Raw genomic sequence first — 15,356 nt, 5'->3', positions numbered from 1 at the left:
TTGGTGTGAGCCTCTTGGGGTCATCTTGTTTGGGACTCTCTGTGCTTCCTGGACACGTATTTCTGTTTTCTTCACCAAATTAGGGAAGTTTTCTGTCATTATTGTTTCAAATAGGTGTTCAATTTCTTGTTCTCTCTCTTCTCCTTCTGGCACCCCCATGATACGAATGTTGGTATGCTTGAAGTTGTCCCAGAGGCTCCTTACATTATCATTTTTTTGGATTCTTTTTTTTTGTTGTTTCAGTTGGGTGTTTTTTGCTTCCTTCTATTCCAAATCGATGGTTTGCTTCTTGGTGTACCTACTCTACTATTGAATCTGTGTAAATTATTCTTTATTTCAGTTAATGCCTCCTTCATTTCTGACTGGTCCTTTTTTACACTCTTGAGGCTCTCACTAAGATCCTTTAAGTTCTCACCAAGTTCATTGAGCATCCTTATGAGCAGTGTTTTGAGCTCTGCATCTGTAAGATTGCTTATCTTCATTTTGTTTAGTTCTTTTCCTGGATTTTTGTTCTGTTCTTTCATTTGGAACATGTTTCTTTGTCTCCTCATTTTGGCTGCCTCCCTGTGTTTGTTTCTATGCATTAGGTAGGGTTGCTATGTCTACTGGACTTCCTAGGGTGGCCTATTGTAGTAGGTGTCCTGTCAGGTCCAGTGACACAGCCTCCCTGGTCTCCCAGCTGGGCCCTCGAGGTGTACCCCTCATGTGGACTTTACAACCTTCTGTTGTAACTGAGTCTTGATTGATGTTGGCACATCAATGAGAGGGCTTTACTCAGGCTGATCAGCTGCAAGGACTGGCTGTGCCCACTATCCACTGACCTCTGATTATCTTGGATGATCTGCTGTGCAAGGGCCCACTACACAGAGCAAGACTTATTTCAGCAGGGCTCTGGTACCCACTGAATCCATTCCTTGAGTGTGTCACTTGTGGAGGTGGATGGGTGGTGGTGCTTTGCAGTGTTCTGAAGCTGTCCACTGGGGGTGCTGGCTCTGGGGCCTGGTCAGCCACTGCCTGTGTTCTACCTGGGGCCACCAGGCATAAGCTACAAAGCAGTCTGCAGATGGCTGCTTCTTGTGCTGGGCTTGGAGGTGCCCAGGCAAAGCCAAGTTGTGAACCAAGGCTGGCTGCTTCTACTGCCAGGCCTGGGGCCACTTAACACGATGTACGAGGCTCGCTGAGACCAGATGCTGCTTGTTTGAGAGCATTTAGGAAAATCGGAAGCAGGAGCCAAGACAGACCAATCCTATGGTAAAGCAACTGGCAACAGCTTGGGTGGGCCTGAAAGCTGGGTGGGGCAGGGCCTCAGGGAATCACTAGGGTGGGACAAATAGTGTGAGCCAGGTTGCTGGGGTCTCAGATATGGTGGCCATCTGCCTGTCCTGTGGGGGAAGGGCTCACCAAAGGAACAAAGGCCTCTGACAGCACGTCTGTCCAGGAGAAAGCCGCCTCTCCAGCCCTTGACCCAATGCCAAACAGCTCAGTTCTTCCCCTTATGTCTCTGGTGCTTTTCGAGCTGCTTCCCTCACGCTGGAACTTCGAGGGAGCAAGTCTGAGTAAGTTTGTGAGCAGGTCCTTTAAAAGGAACTGCCTGGGGCTCCAGCAGCCTCAGCCTCCCTCAGCCTCAGTTCCTGCTGTTTTTTACAGCCAGAAGTCATGGGAACTTCCCTTCCTGGCACTGGAACCCTGAGCTGAGTGCCTGGTGTGGGATGGGACCCCTCACTCCTCAGGGGGACCTTCCCAGCTGAGGTATCTGCTGATTTTTATCCGCCACACGTGGGTATGGGACCAGCCCATCCGTGCCTCCGCCTCTCCTACCAGTCTTGATATGGCTTCTTTAATTTTGTCGTTGTAGGACTTCCATTCAGCTTGATTTTAGGTGGTTTTGAATGATAGATGTTCTATAGTTCAGTTGTAATTCTGATGTGGTTGTGAGAGGATGCAATACCGCGTTTACCTGCACCACCGTCTTGACCAGAAGTCACCCTTTTCTATTTCTACTATGAATGGTGGGATTTATAGGCACCAGAATCCAGAGTATTGATTTTATCACCTTCAATCTAAATTTGCTATTTAAAAAAAGAAAAGGAGATGAGGCAAGAGAAAAGAAGGAAGGACTGGGCAAAGCATCAGCCAGTGCCTGCCTTTCCTTAAATGCCTTACATTTTTTCAGACCTTCGTATACTACCCCTACGGCTTGGAATGTTCCTTTATCTTGCACACCTGGTAAATTCAAGCATATCTATCTAGATTCAGTTAAGAATTGGCTTGAAAGTGTGTTTACGTATTTTATACTCCTTTCCTCTTTTGAGATAAAGACCATCTTTGATTTTCTATTGCCTAGCATTGCAGCTGGCTCATAGTAGACACACAAATATTTGCTGAAGGAGTAAATGAATGTAGTGACCCAGACTTTTCTAGGCTACTTCCAACGAGACAGAGAGAGAGAGAGAGAGAGAGAGAGAGAGAGAGAGAGAGAGAGAGAGAAGGAGGAACAGTTCAGAGATGGCTTTTCGAATATGGCAACAGATCTATTTCTTGGCCTGGGGGAGGGTACACCGAAGTTCATTTTATTAGTTTTTTGGTTTTCTTTTTACTCCACCATTTGTCAACATAAAGTATTCTTCTTTTATCCCCTGCACCCCATTTTTCAAAGGTAATCAGCTAAAACACTCCATAATATATACTATAGTTGTTTAAACACACACTTTTTCTTACTCTTTTATACATGTTATATTTCATAATAAAAAATTTATTTATTTATTTATTTATTTTTAAATATTGTTAACTTTATTTTATTTTTTGGTACATGCCCCTAGCGGAAACTGAACCCGGGACCTCTCTGGTCCGCAGGCCGATGCTCCAACCGCTGAGCCAAACTGGCCAGGACTAAAAAATTTTTTTACATCAATCAACTGTACTAGTATAATCAATAGTATTAATACAATAAACTATAAGAGTACTTACCTCACTTTGTGGCTCCTGGATAACTTTATAAAGAGATGAAACTAAAGAACTCTTATCTTTCAAATTTGTGGCATAATTTGGTAAAGATGTTTCTGGTAGTGTCTAAACAAATTAAAAGAAAATACATTTTATTTTTATGAAGTGTCCAGAATAGACAAATCTATAAACAGAAAAGTAGACTAGCTATTGCAAGTAATTTGGGGATGGGAGAGTTGGAAGTATGTAACAGGCATAAAGTTTCTTTTAAGATTGATTGATATATCCTAGAATTAGATGCTGGTATTGGTTGCACAACATTATGAATATACTAAAAACCATTGTATTTTCAGGTTAAGACAGTAAATTTCATATTCTGTTAATTATATCTCAACAAAATAATTGCAAAAGTAAAATAAAAATTATATTTAATCCTCTTATCATCAACAGAGACATAAATTAACATCAACACTTCATCTTTTTTTTTTTTTTAATCCTCACCCAAGGACATTTTTCCATTTTTTGTTCTGATAGAGTGGGAGGAGGGGAGGGAGGGAGAGAGAGAGAGAAACATCGACGTGAACGGTACACATCAAGTGGCTGCCACCCACACGGCCCAACCAGGGCCAGGGACAAACTGCAACCGAGGAACGCGCCCTTAGCAGGATCCAAACCCGGGTCTCTCTGGACCGCAGGCCGACGCTCTAACTGCTGAGCCAAAGTGTGGCCAGGGCAACACTTCATCTGTGATCACAGTGTAGGGTTAGAAATGAGAATACAAAACTTGTATAAAGCCAGAGATATATTTTCTGTAGCATTATGTTACAAATCTCATTAGCCATATTGATCCTGCTTTTTTAGCCCGACCGGTGTGGCTCAGTGGATTGAGCATCCTCCCATGGACTGAGAGGTCCCAGTTCGATTCCTGGTCAAGGCATATGCCAGGGTTGCGGGCTTGATCCCCATTGGGGGCTGTGCAAGAGGCAGCCAATCCATGTTTCTCTCTCACATCGATGTTTCTATCTCTCTCTCCCTTCCTCTCTCTGAAAAATCAATAAAAATTTTTTTTGAAAAAATAAATAAAATAAAATAAAATTAAAATCCTGCTTTTTTGCCCTGGCCAGTTTGGCTCAGCAGTTAGAGTGTCGGCCAGCAGACCACAGAGTCTGGGCTTTGATTCCAGTCAAGGGCACATACCTCAATTGAAGTTCAGTCCCCGGGCCTGGTTGGGGTCGTGCAGGAGGCAACCAATCGATGTGTCTCTCTCATATCAATGTTTCTTTCTCACTTTCTCTCCCTCTCTACCTCCCACTCTCTCTCCTCCTTCCTCCCACTCTATCTGAAGATAAATGGAAAAATAGTGTTGGGTGAGGATTAAAAAAAAAAAAATCCTGCTTTTAAATAAACATTATATTAATGACCACTGTTGTATAAGGATCGAATAATGTTGCAAACCTGAAAGCTACAGATCATTATCAAAGGAACTCTCCTGAGTTATCTATTGTGACTGTTAAGTTAGGTAAGGCTGTTCCCTCCTTTATAGAATTACGAGGAAATTTTAGACTTCTCAGAACTGCAGAACAAGGTAGCCACACGGCCAACAAAGTAGTTTTCCTAATGTCATTTAAAATATAGACAACTAATCACTGCTTGCCAGCATCACCCATTTAGAAAAGACACAATGACCACAGAGTAATGAGAAGAAATAAAACTCCAGGAGTAAGTCAGATGCTTTGGGGTAAAAGTAGTAGGAAAATCTGAAAAACAAAAACAAAACACTTCATAACAAATGATTAAAAAAAACAACAACAACAACTATCCTCCTAGAATATGTCCCTTCCTTTAAATTATTCTTTCTCATGCACATTATTTCCTTCAATCAATCAATCAACAAATGTTAATCCAGCAGTAGATATGTCTCAAGATATTGCTAACAGTCATTCCAAGATATACTATTTTTTACATGTCCCCTATCCTAGCATTTCATGATTTAAAATGGATTATGGTTAGTGTACACAGGTGTATGTGTGCATAAAAATACATAGAAAATTAAACAGCATAAAAATTTTAGTAAGGATATCTGATTCATTTTTACTTTACTGTGAGCTCCTTGAGAACAAGAGCTATCTTAATATCTCTCCATCAATAGCACTCAGCACAAAGCCTCACACTCAAACTTTAGCTAAAGGAATTTATTATAAATTAACAGAATAAGATGAATACTGTCACGGTTTACACTTCAGTAGATTCTTTAAAAACAGGTCACATCTCACCTTAGGATATATAAGTGAATAGATTCTTTTAGAGTCATAAGTAAATGTGAACTATCTGGGAACATTTCATCATTCTGGGGCATTTTACCGCAACTACTTACATAAAAAGGAGATTGGGGCATTCTTCAATATTTCAAAAGCATGTAACAAAAGATCTCCAGGCAACATTTCATTTCCATTATTTGGTCAAGAGTAACCTAATACTGGGGGAATTTATATAAAAGGGAATACTAGTCAAATAAACAGAAGATTTCTAATCCCCTGGATGGAAATGAGCCTGAATTATACATGTAAAATACATTATTATGTATGTATTCATATATGTGTCTGACTATAAAATTTAAAACTGAGTGAATTGAAATATAAATCTTTAAAAAATAGTGAAAATAAAGATTATTATAATACTATATATACTATTTAGGCTAAAAATGAAACATTCATTAAAAATGTGAACAACAGTTTTTAGTTTAGGTACCAATTAACCCTCATGAGGTAAATATTTTCTGTGAAACAGCCAAAGAAAAACAAAAACAACTCTTTTCAGAAAAGACAAGCTCTAGAAAATACCCTGGACCTAGGCTACTACAGCTAAATGACAGGAGAGGTCTCCTATGAATTAGTGCTATGGACTATTATATTTTATCACAATTCTGTTATTATTTCATTTTGTGAATGTAGGAGAAGTTAATTTTGTTTATAGAAGAGGAGAAAATATAATTGCTGTGCTTATGAATAGTGCTTTGAAAAATTTAAGATATAAAAGAACCTAATGAATTAAATAGTATTAGAGCAAAACTTTAAATTTTTCCACACAGTATCAGTTGAAAGGTACTAGCCTTTGCAAATACCAGCTAAGCTTTTGCACTTTTCAGAAGGCATAACTGGAGACAAAAAAGTAATAATGGGAAATTATATTGGAAAATTAGTCTTTTAGTCTTGGCAAAATTTGAAGACAGATGCTTCATACTCAAGTATCATTTAGCAGATGGGTTTTTTTTTTAAATGTAAGGATGTGATATGGGTTGGGTAGGAGAGAATTAATGAAGATGGACAGATGGGTAGAGAACCAATAAATAAAACAACTCTGTTCAAAAACATCACTCATTAAGACTGAATTTTGAGTCACATACTGAGATTCAATGACCACCACAAAACTGAAAAAATTAGGAGTCTGAAAATCTGCTAGATAAATCTACACATAGCATTAAGGAAAACAATACAATCTGAAAGATAATATTTTACAAATAAATCTTTGAAAAGCTAGAATTTGAACTATTCATGAAATCTTAAAATAATGAAATCTCAGTTTAATTATTTTTTTGGTATACAAAGAGTAATAAAAACAAGAGCCCAAAGCCAGAATATACATTGAATGTGTATATTATTCTGTTTTATTATTTATTATTATTATGTTTTGTCCTTGTACATTTGAGAGAATGTTGAGTGAGGTTATGAAGTTGGGAGTTAAGACTGTGACCATGGAACAGTGGAGAAAGAGCTAAAATCATCTTCACAGACCATCTACAATTAATTTTTTCTTATGAGAATACTGAAAACCCAAGAAGTTATGTGATTTATCCAATATCATAAAACCATCCAGCAGAAGAATTATAATTAGATCAAAGGGTTTCTGACTTCTCAGACCAATATACTTTGTACCACTTTACCAATCATGATGATCTTGGCCATATAAGCACATGGTTATTAAACAACCAAGCAGAGGCTTTTTCTAAATATATTTACATTTATATAAATATATATGAGTCAAAATCCAGTCTTATGTGTAAGATTTTTTAACAGAGTTGTTTTGTTTACTGTTTCTCCACCCATCTGTCCATCTTCATTAATTCTCTTCCACTCAACCCATATCACATCCTTACATTTAAAAAAAACTGTCTGCCAAATGATACTTTGGCAAACAGCATCTGTCTTCATGAAATTTTAACCAAAATTGTAATTAACATCACAAATCATTTCAAAAGACAAGATATTCTTATTTTAAAAGTACTTAAGAAGTTTGTGCTAAAGCACATTTTAGTATTCTACTACCTCTAGTATGCTGCTGATTTTGTCTGATAACCTTAATCTCTTTATCCAACATGAAAAGAGCTGAATTCAACACACATTAACACAATTCAAAATGATACTCAAAATCATTTTCAGGAGTGCCTGCCAAATTAACCAAGAAACAGGAAACATCTCTATAACTGACTACACATAGACAATAATTTAAAACATTTGTTATACCAAACTGGCTGAAAATTGAGTAATTTTAATCTTGAAGGATTAGGGAAAAATTAAATTATATTACTTTTTATTTCGTGAGGCCCAGGATTTCATTCCTCTCCTCCCAATGAAAAAGTTTCCTTACCCTTGAATTAAATTTCTTTTTTTTTTTAATCCTCACCCAAGGGCATTTTTCCATTTTTTGTTCAGATAGAGTGGGAGGGAGAGAGAGGAAGAGAGAGAGAGAGAGAGAGAGAGAGAGAGAGAGAGAGAGAGAGAGAGAGAGAGAGAAACATTGACATGAAAGGGACACATCGAGTAGCTGCCACCCGCGCAATCAGCCAGGGCCAGGGACAAACTGTAACCGAGGTACGCGCCCTTAGCGGGAACTGAACCCAGGTCTCTTTGGACCACAGGCCGACACTCCAACCGCTGAGCCAAACCGGCCAGGGCTAAATTTGTAAAATTTTTGATAAAACATCACTACTCACATAATACAAGTGGGTCAAAAGTAGGTATACAATTGTGAGTATATGAAACAGAGTTTATTCTTATATTATTATTTATTAAATATTATATTATTTTCCCTACAAACAATTGTAAAAATTACTTTGCCCCACCCTGTATATGTTAAATTGAGAAAATATTCCTTTGATAATACTTTGTTTATTCATATCCTAGTTTCTTTACATGGAAAATCGTATTTAGAAAACAAGATCTGGCCTGGCCAGTGTGGCTCAGTGCTGGAGCATCAACCTATGCACCAAGAGGTCACTGGTTTGATTCCTGGTCAGGGCACATGCCTGGGTTGTGAGCCCAATCCCTAGTGGCTGGCATGCAGGAGGCGGCCAATTAATGTTCACTCTCATTGATGTTTCTTTCTCACACCGACGTTTCTCTCTCTCTCTCTCTCTCTAAAATTAATAAAGAAAAGAAATTTGTTTTCTAGAAAACAATATCGGTGTGTTTGGGATACTCATTGCTACTGGCCCTTTAGTAAAAGAAGCTAGGAAATATATGTATGCACACATGTATGGACATACACATGCACATATGTGTGGACATGCATGTGCACTGTGTATGGATATGCATGTGTGCCTGTGTATGGACATGTGTGTGTTGTGTGTGTATGGGTATACATAGGCGCATATGTATCAATATGCATGTGCACATATGTGTGGATATGCATGTGCACACGTGTATGGATATACATGTGCACGTGTACCTGGATATACATGTGCACGTGTACATGGATATACATATGTAAATATATACATATATAGATCCATGAGTTCATACTGATTCTCCTAATTTCAATACAATACCTTAAGGTTACTTCTTGCCTTTCTCCATTTCATGTTATTAATTCCTTTCTCAGATACAGAGAAATCTAACTACCATTCCTTATTTGCTCAAAGTAACCAACCTACCAATGTAACCACTCTAGCTGCCTCTTCTACATGCCATCTCTGTAATCTTCCACCAAAAAAAAAAATTTTCTCAAACACTAGGGCACATTACTGCCCTTACTGCTACATTGGTCCCTTATCCCTCACTGCTACACTTACTAGGGTATCTATATAGTCAAGCCAGAAGGGCAAGGCAATAAACAAACAAACAGAAAGGGAAGGGAATCATTCAAGATTTTCAATTATTTGCCTTAATAGTTGACCCCTCCCCTTTACCTCATTTTTTAACATGCCATCTTTCCATGACTCCCCATTAAATAATGGCTAACTGGTTATATTTGCTTTTGCAAATTTAACTTCACCATTAAACATAAGTATGTCCTAGAAGCGGTACTCAATTGTTAAACTTGAAAATTTCCATCAAACTGCCAAAAAAACAAAAAAAAAAGATATAATCAACCACATTAAACACTCTTGAAGCAGGAAAAGAAAAAAAAAAGCTTAAAAACACCTTGAACACTTATTCAAAAAAACAAAGATAACATGCATCAAAAAAAGCACATGCAAGATTTAATCAAACTACTAAAATATGTAGAAGGTACTTTATACATTGTACTTTTACAATATTCTGCATCACTTTATAATTACTTAGGGATTCCACAGAAGGACACTCAATTCATGACTATAAAAGCTGAAAAGTAAAAATCTGCCCAGCCATTCATTCATTAGGATGAGGTAACAACCACTGATAAGGCCAGCTGCAAATTTAATAGGAAACATTGTTTGTCTCAAGGACACACTGTAGCCAAAAAGTATCATAACAACCTCCCTTTTTGAGTGACTACTATGTTGTTACTCACTGAGAAGCCTTATTATCTAAAATCAAGATATCAAAAACTTTGCTGTTTAAACATATATCAGTAAGAATGAAACATCCCACTCTTGTCTGGAGGATCTAAGTCACCTTAACACAGAGAAGCAGGCTCAATTTCCAACCTAGGTACAGAGGTTCAGAGGAGGGGTTTCTGAACACAACATTCCACATAAATGTTAACTTTGTAGTTTCCAAGACAACAGGATCCTGGGTCTACTTCAAAGTTGAGACCAGATATTAACCTCATTTATACATAGAAATGCTTTGTTTTAAGTCCATCAAAATCCGGCTTCAATTAAATTTCATCTGAACTCCACCCTTCCTCTAACTCCTGTAACAATTGTATCTTTTCCTTTGTTTGGTGAGATGCCTGTATGGTACCAGTTATGTAGTCTCCCTCACTAAAACAAGCCAAAAAGTTTGACTTTGAAAGACTATGTTTATCCCTGAAGATCTTGGGCTGATTGGGCTGGGGGGAAAAAGTGATGGTTGCCACCCAAACCCTTCATTCCTATGGTTCATGAACATGAAGTTCATTCACATAATTATGTGTAACAATGAAACCCAGAAGACAAAGAGAAAGTAATGGACTGGTTAACACAATACAATTTTAGCTATCATAGACAAGTTCATGAAACAAGAAAACAGATTTTATATTTTCATCAACTAACCAAAAGTTATACACCCCTTATATAGTCACTGGGTTAGCCAATTAGAGAAAGATCCACTGGTAGAAAGTTGGGTAAATATCTTCCCATTTTTTCCTCATTGTTAATCATGCCCACTTCCATTACACAAGTTGGGATTTCAACGGTGGTTGAAGAGAGTGACATCAACATTTAGACACTTTAACCATTCTTTGTAGTGTTGCCATGAAAAGGAGAAAACAAACAAACTGTTTGGACCACTTGGGAGAAAAAAAGTAATTGATCTCCAAGAAGAGATTAGCATGTGTAAATAATTCCCTATTAAGATTTGTTGGAAGATACTTCTGCTTCAACAAATATTTAGCTTTTCAGTCAAATATTTTTTTTAAAGCCACTAGAATTTAAACCCCAGACAAAACTTCTTTGGAATATAATTATTATATTAAAACAAACATTACCTTAAACTCTGACAACCATTCCTCCACAAGCCCTTTCTCTGAAGTGAACATCTTTCCACATCTGTTCTAAACCTTCAACCTGAAAATTAACATAGAAAATTTTAAATTTTAAGTACATTTTCTTTACAGTCAGATTGCTATAGATAGAAGTAAACCTATAAAATTTAGTTACTTCCTATTTGTAAAATTAAAGCAATTTCAAACATAAATTACTGGATTCAAAAAGCAATGTGAACAAACAAGTGTTGAAATGAAAGAATTTTGACAAAAGTATCACGATATGATGAAATTGGCTCTGCAATTTTTATTCAGCTTTCAGGACTGCCAGCTGCAAAATATACCGGACATTTCTTCCTAGTTTCAATTAAATAATTTCAAACAGACCATGCATCTTAAGAAAACTGCAGAAAATACTTTAAAACTGTGTATTTTCAAAAACACATGCATCCAAAATTTACTTTACAGAAGAAATTAAAGCAATTTAATGTGCTTATACGGTGAACCCTTGATTTTGTAGACCTCGGTTTAATGAACCTCAGATTTAACAGGCTTCGGATTTAACAGACAAAATTTCTGGTCCGTATGTCATATGTGAAAATTAACACCCATTTTTAAAAAGCTTTCAACCAAGATTTGCTTATAATTAAATTAACAAGTTATTTTTTATTATTAATTCACTGTTATTTTTAACAAAAATAGGCCATATAATTTGAGAAAACACTATAGTAATTTTGCCAACATAAATAAACATTACATATCTACAACTACAACCTACATATTGAAATTCAAGAGTCACCACTCGTAAACAATTTTGGAGAATGATTAGTACATGATCACACCACACATCGCATATGGTAATTGCTTCTGTTGTCAAGTGGCGTGACTTTCTGCAGGAGTTTTAACGCGAGCTGGCTGATGTTCGATGTGTGCTTAGCCATGTCCCAGCCATGTGCATTTGATTACTGGTAGTGACTGGTGAATGCACACATTTACTAGACCTATTCAGTACAAATTTTAAATTACAGTAATACATATAGAAAACTTTCCATACATACTTAATTTTAATTACACAAATGTGTCTACATAAGTAAAAACAGGTAAACTAATTTGTCAATTTTTTAACATACATATTTGGAAAACCTACTTTATAATATAATGGACTTTCTGCTTTAATGGACACCCCTTGCCCAAATTAGTCCATTATATCAGGATTTTACTGTATTTCAGTTATTTACAAGAATAACAATCTAGCCCTGGCCAGTTTGGCTCAGGGATTAGAGTCGGCCCTTGGACCAAAGAGTCTCAGGTTTGATATCAGTCAAGGGTATGTACCTCAGTTGTGGTTCAGTCCCAGCCTTGGTCAGGGTCGTCTGGGAGGCAACCAATCAATGTGTCTCTCTCACATCGATGTTTCTCTCACTCTCTCTCCCTTCCCCTCCCTCCCTCCCACTGTGTCTGAAAATAGATGGAAAAATATCCTCAGGTAAGGATTAAAAAAAAATGAAGAATAATCTATCCAGGCAAGCCACTTGGTTCCCTGAAAGCTTAATATTCATAAAACAAAAATGATAATATCCAAGATAATGACTATATTCAAAAATAGTTATTCAGAAGAATGGAATTATGTATACATGAGAAAAAAAGGAAGCTAAGGAAATGCAAAACAAATTTACCTCAAGCAAAACTTGTCAAAGTACAATGTAGTTTTCTTCACTTATCCATATATATGAAACTGTTTCTTGAGAAAAAAATCTTAGCTCTAAATTTCCTAACCTCCTAATTCAGGTACAAATCCTGTATTAGGCTTCTTAATTTTCATCAGCATTATCAAATAGTAGAAACTGAGGCAGAACTGCCAGAAACTGAATCCTGATTCTATTACTTCCTTGGAGTATAACCTTGAGCAAGTTATTTGCCTTTTTGTGAAATGGGCATAATCAGAGTACCTACTTTCAAGGAGCTGTTGTGAGAATTCAACAAAAAATTTATTACAGTACCTGGCAATAAAGTATTATTGTTATGCAATATTATTATTGAAGAATATAAATTCGTAGTCTCCACTCAGCTATCAAAGTATACAGAATATGCCTTAGTGAACAACACAAAGTTCTTGCAAAAGAATAAATTCTAAAGTTTCTGTTGTTTAAAAACATTGTGTGTGTATATATGTATAGTTATTTATTCATGGAGAATTACTTGAGCCCTGGCCAGTTTGGCTCAGCGGTTAAAGCGTCGGCCTGCGGTCCGGAGAGACCCGGGTTCGGTTCCCGCTAAGGGCACGTACTTCGGTTGCAGTTTGTCCCCAGCCCTGGTTGGTCGTGCGGGTGGCAGCCACTCGATGTGTCCCTTCACGTCGATGTTTCTCTCTCTCTCTCCCTTCCTCTCTCTCCCTCCCACTCTAGCTGTACAAAAAATGGGAAAATAGCCCTGGCCAGTTTGGCTCAGCGGTTAGAGCGTCGGCCTGCGGTCCAGAGAGACCCGGGTTCGGTTCCCGCTAAGGGCACGTACTTCGGTTGCAGTTTGTCCCCGGCCCTGGTTGGTCGTGCAGGTGGCAGCCACTCGATGTGTCCCTTCATGTCGATGTTTCTCTCTCTCTCTCTCCCTTCCTCTCTCTCCCTCCCACTCTATCTGTACAAAAAATGGAAAAATATCCTTGGGTGAGGATAAAAAAAAAAAAAAAAAAAAGGGAAAATATCCTCGGGTGAGGATTAAAAAAAAAGAAAAAAAGAATTACTTGAGAGATACACATTTTATCTTTTAGAAAAAACAGTAGCCCATTTATTTTTTTATTCTAAATTTTATCTTTGGATCAAATCAGACAATCAGAAAACCACATATTTCCACCATAGTATTGATTTCATAGAACTGTACATTCAGATAAACTGCACTGCACTTTGGAATTAAGTCCAAAATGTTACTGAAAATGCTGCTAGACCATGTTATCCCCTTTTAAATCCAACAGAGGAAAAAATTCACATCTTCAATTTTCAGTACCAGGAAAAACTATCCTTTAGAGTAACTACTTTACTTTCACATTATGGATTCCATGAATCTCATAACTGATTCTATTTGCTTTGATTCTAATAAAATGAGAGTCAAAGTTCCAGTCCTAGCTCTGTCCAAAAAAAAAAAAGCAGGCCTGAATTAATCTTATCTATTGTTCTATATTATACTCTTAACCCTTATTTTCTTTTTGCCTGAATTTGTTTACTTGTATCTTGTTATATATATTTTTTAAGCAAAATGAAGCACAGTAAATATAAATGCACAGGACTTTTCTTTTATATTTATCCATTGTTTATCTAGTAAATTAGAAAAGAAAGTTATCATAAACAGAACTAGGCTACATCAAGTTACAGAGAATTGAAGGGGTAAAATTTTTACAAATATTCAAAATAATGTTCTACTTAAAATTAAGACTAATTTTATTTTATTTTTAGTTTGTTTTTTACTCCTCACCTGAGGGCATGCTTAGAGAAAGGGAGGAAGAGAGGGGGAGAGAGAGTAACAGATGGAGGGAGAGAGATATGAGACAGAAACATCAGTCAGTTGCCTTCTGCATGTGCCCCAACAAGGAATAGAACCCACAACACAGGTATGTACCCTGACTGGGAATCAATCCAGCAACCTTTCCATGCACAAGACAATGCTCAACCAACTGAGCTACTCTGGCCAGACTAAGACTAATTTTTAAAAGGTTAAAAGGAATCAAGAAATATATACAAAGGATCTAGAATAGACAAAGCAATCTTTAAGAACACTAGAGCTGGAGGACTTAGACTTCTAAATAGCAAAGCTTATTATAAAGCTTACAAAAAACCATAGTAATTAAGCCAGTGTAGTATAATTATAAGAGTTGGGGGGGGGCCGCAATGAAACAGACCCACACATACATGGTTACCTGATTTATGACAAAGGTGATACCACAATTCAGTAGGAAAAAGATAGTCTTTATATTAAATTTTCCAAAACAAAAAAATTATTCAGAAGAGTGGCTTTGTTTTTTACTTAACAGATTTCTTTACTGTCTTAGCTTAATAGAACACAGTTGGATCCTTATAACTGCTTCTACATTCAAACTGATATGATAGTCTATATGTGTTTGATTTGTTTTACAGTCAATATTATTTTGTATTAGTTTCAGGTGAACAGCATAGCGTTTAGACAATCATATACTTTACAAGTGATCCCCTCAGTATTTTAAGTACCCACCTGGAACCATACGTAGTTATTACAATATTATTGACTATATTCCCTATGCTGTAACTTTACATGCCCATGATTATTTTGTTTTTGTTTTTGTTTTATCCTCACCGGAGAACATTTTTGCATTTATCTTCAGATAGAGCAGGAGGGAGAGAGGGAGAAAGAGAGAGAGAGAGACATCAATCTGAGAGAGACACATCGACTGGATGCCACCCACACGACCCCAACCAGGGCAAGGGACAAACTGCAACCGAGGTACGTGCCCTTAGCAGGAACCAAAGACAGGACTCTCTGGTCCACGGGCCAACGCTCTAACCACT

At 37.2% G+C, this 15,356-nt stretch overlaps 1 protein-coding gene across 7 annotated transcripts in view; it reads right to left on the bottom strand.

The window, feature by feature from the left end:
• FAM126A (family with sequence similarity 126 member A) overlaps positions 1 to 15,356 on the bottom strand; it is a 70,732-nt gene that overhangs the window by 34,752 nt on the left and 20,624 nt on the right. For 2 of the 7 annotated variants that reach the window (XM_036246447.1, XM_036246454.1), the window contains exons 2-3: positions 10,831 to 10,909; positions 2,968 to 3,069 (exon numbers count right to left, since the gene is read on the bottom strand). In XM_036246447.1, the coding sequence (XP_036102340.1) occupies positions 2,968 to 3,069; positions 10,831 to 10,881 (153 nt within the window). In that variant the 5' untranslated portion in view covers positions 10,882 to 10,909. Of the gene's footprint in view, positions 1 to 2,967; positions 3,070 to 5,317; positions 5,420 to 9,127; positions 9,277 to 10,830; positions 10,916 to 14,485; positions 14,489 to 15,356 lie in introns of those variants that run through there. The other 5 variants (XM_036246449.1, XM_036246451.1, XM_036246450.1 and 2 more) reach the window with 5 other exon arrangements.

The sequence above is a fragment of the Molossus molossus genome, unplaced genomic scaffold (assembly GCF_014108415.1).
Source record: "Molossus molossus isolate mMolMol1 unplaced genomic scaffold, mMolMol1.p scaffold_m16_p_7, whole genome shotgun sequence".
Lineage (NCBI taxonomy): Eukaryota > Metazoa > Chordata > Mammalia > Chiroptera > Molossidae > Molossus > Molossus molossus.
This window is presented reverse-complemented; position numbering and strand designations above follow the sequence as displayed.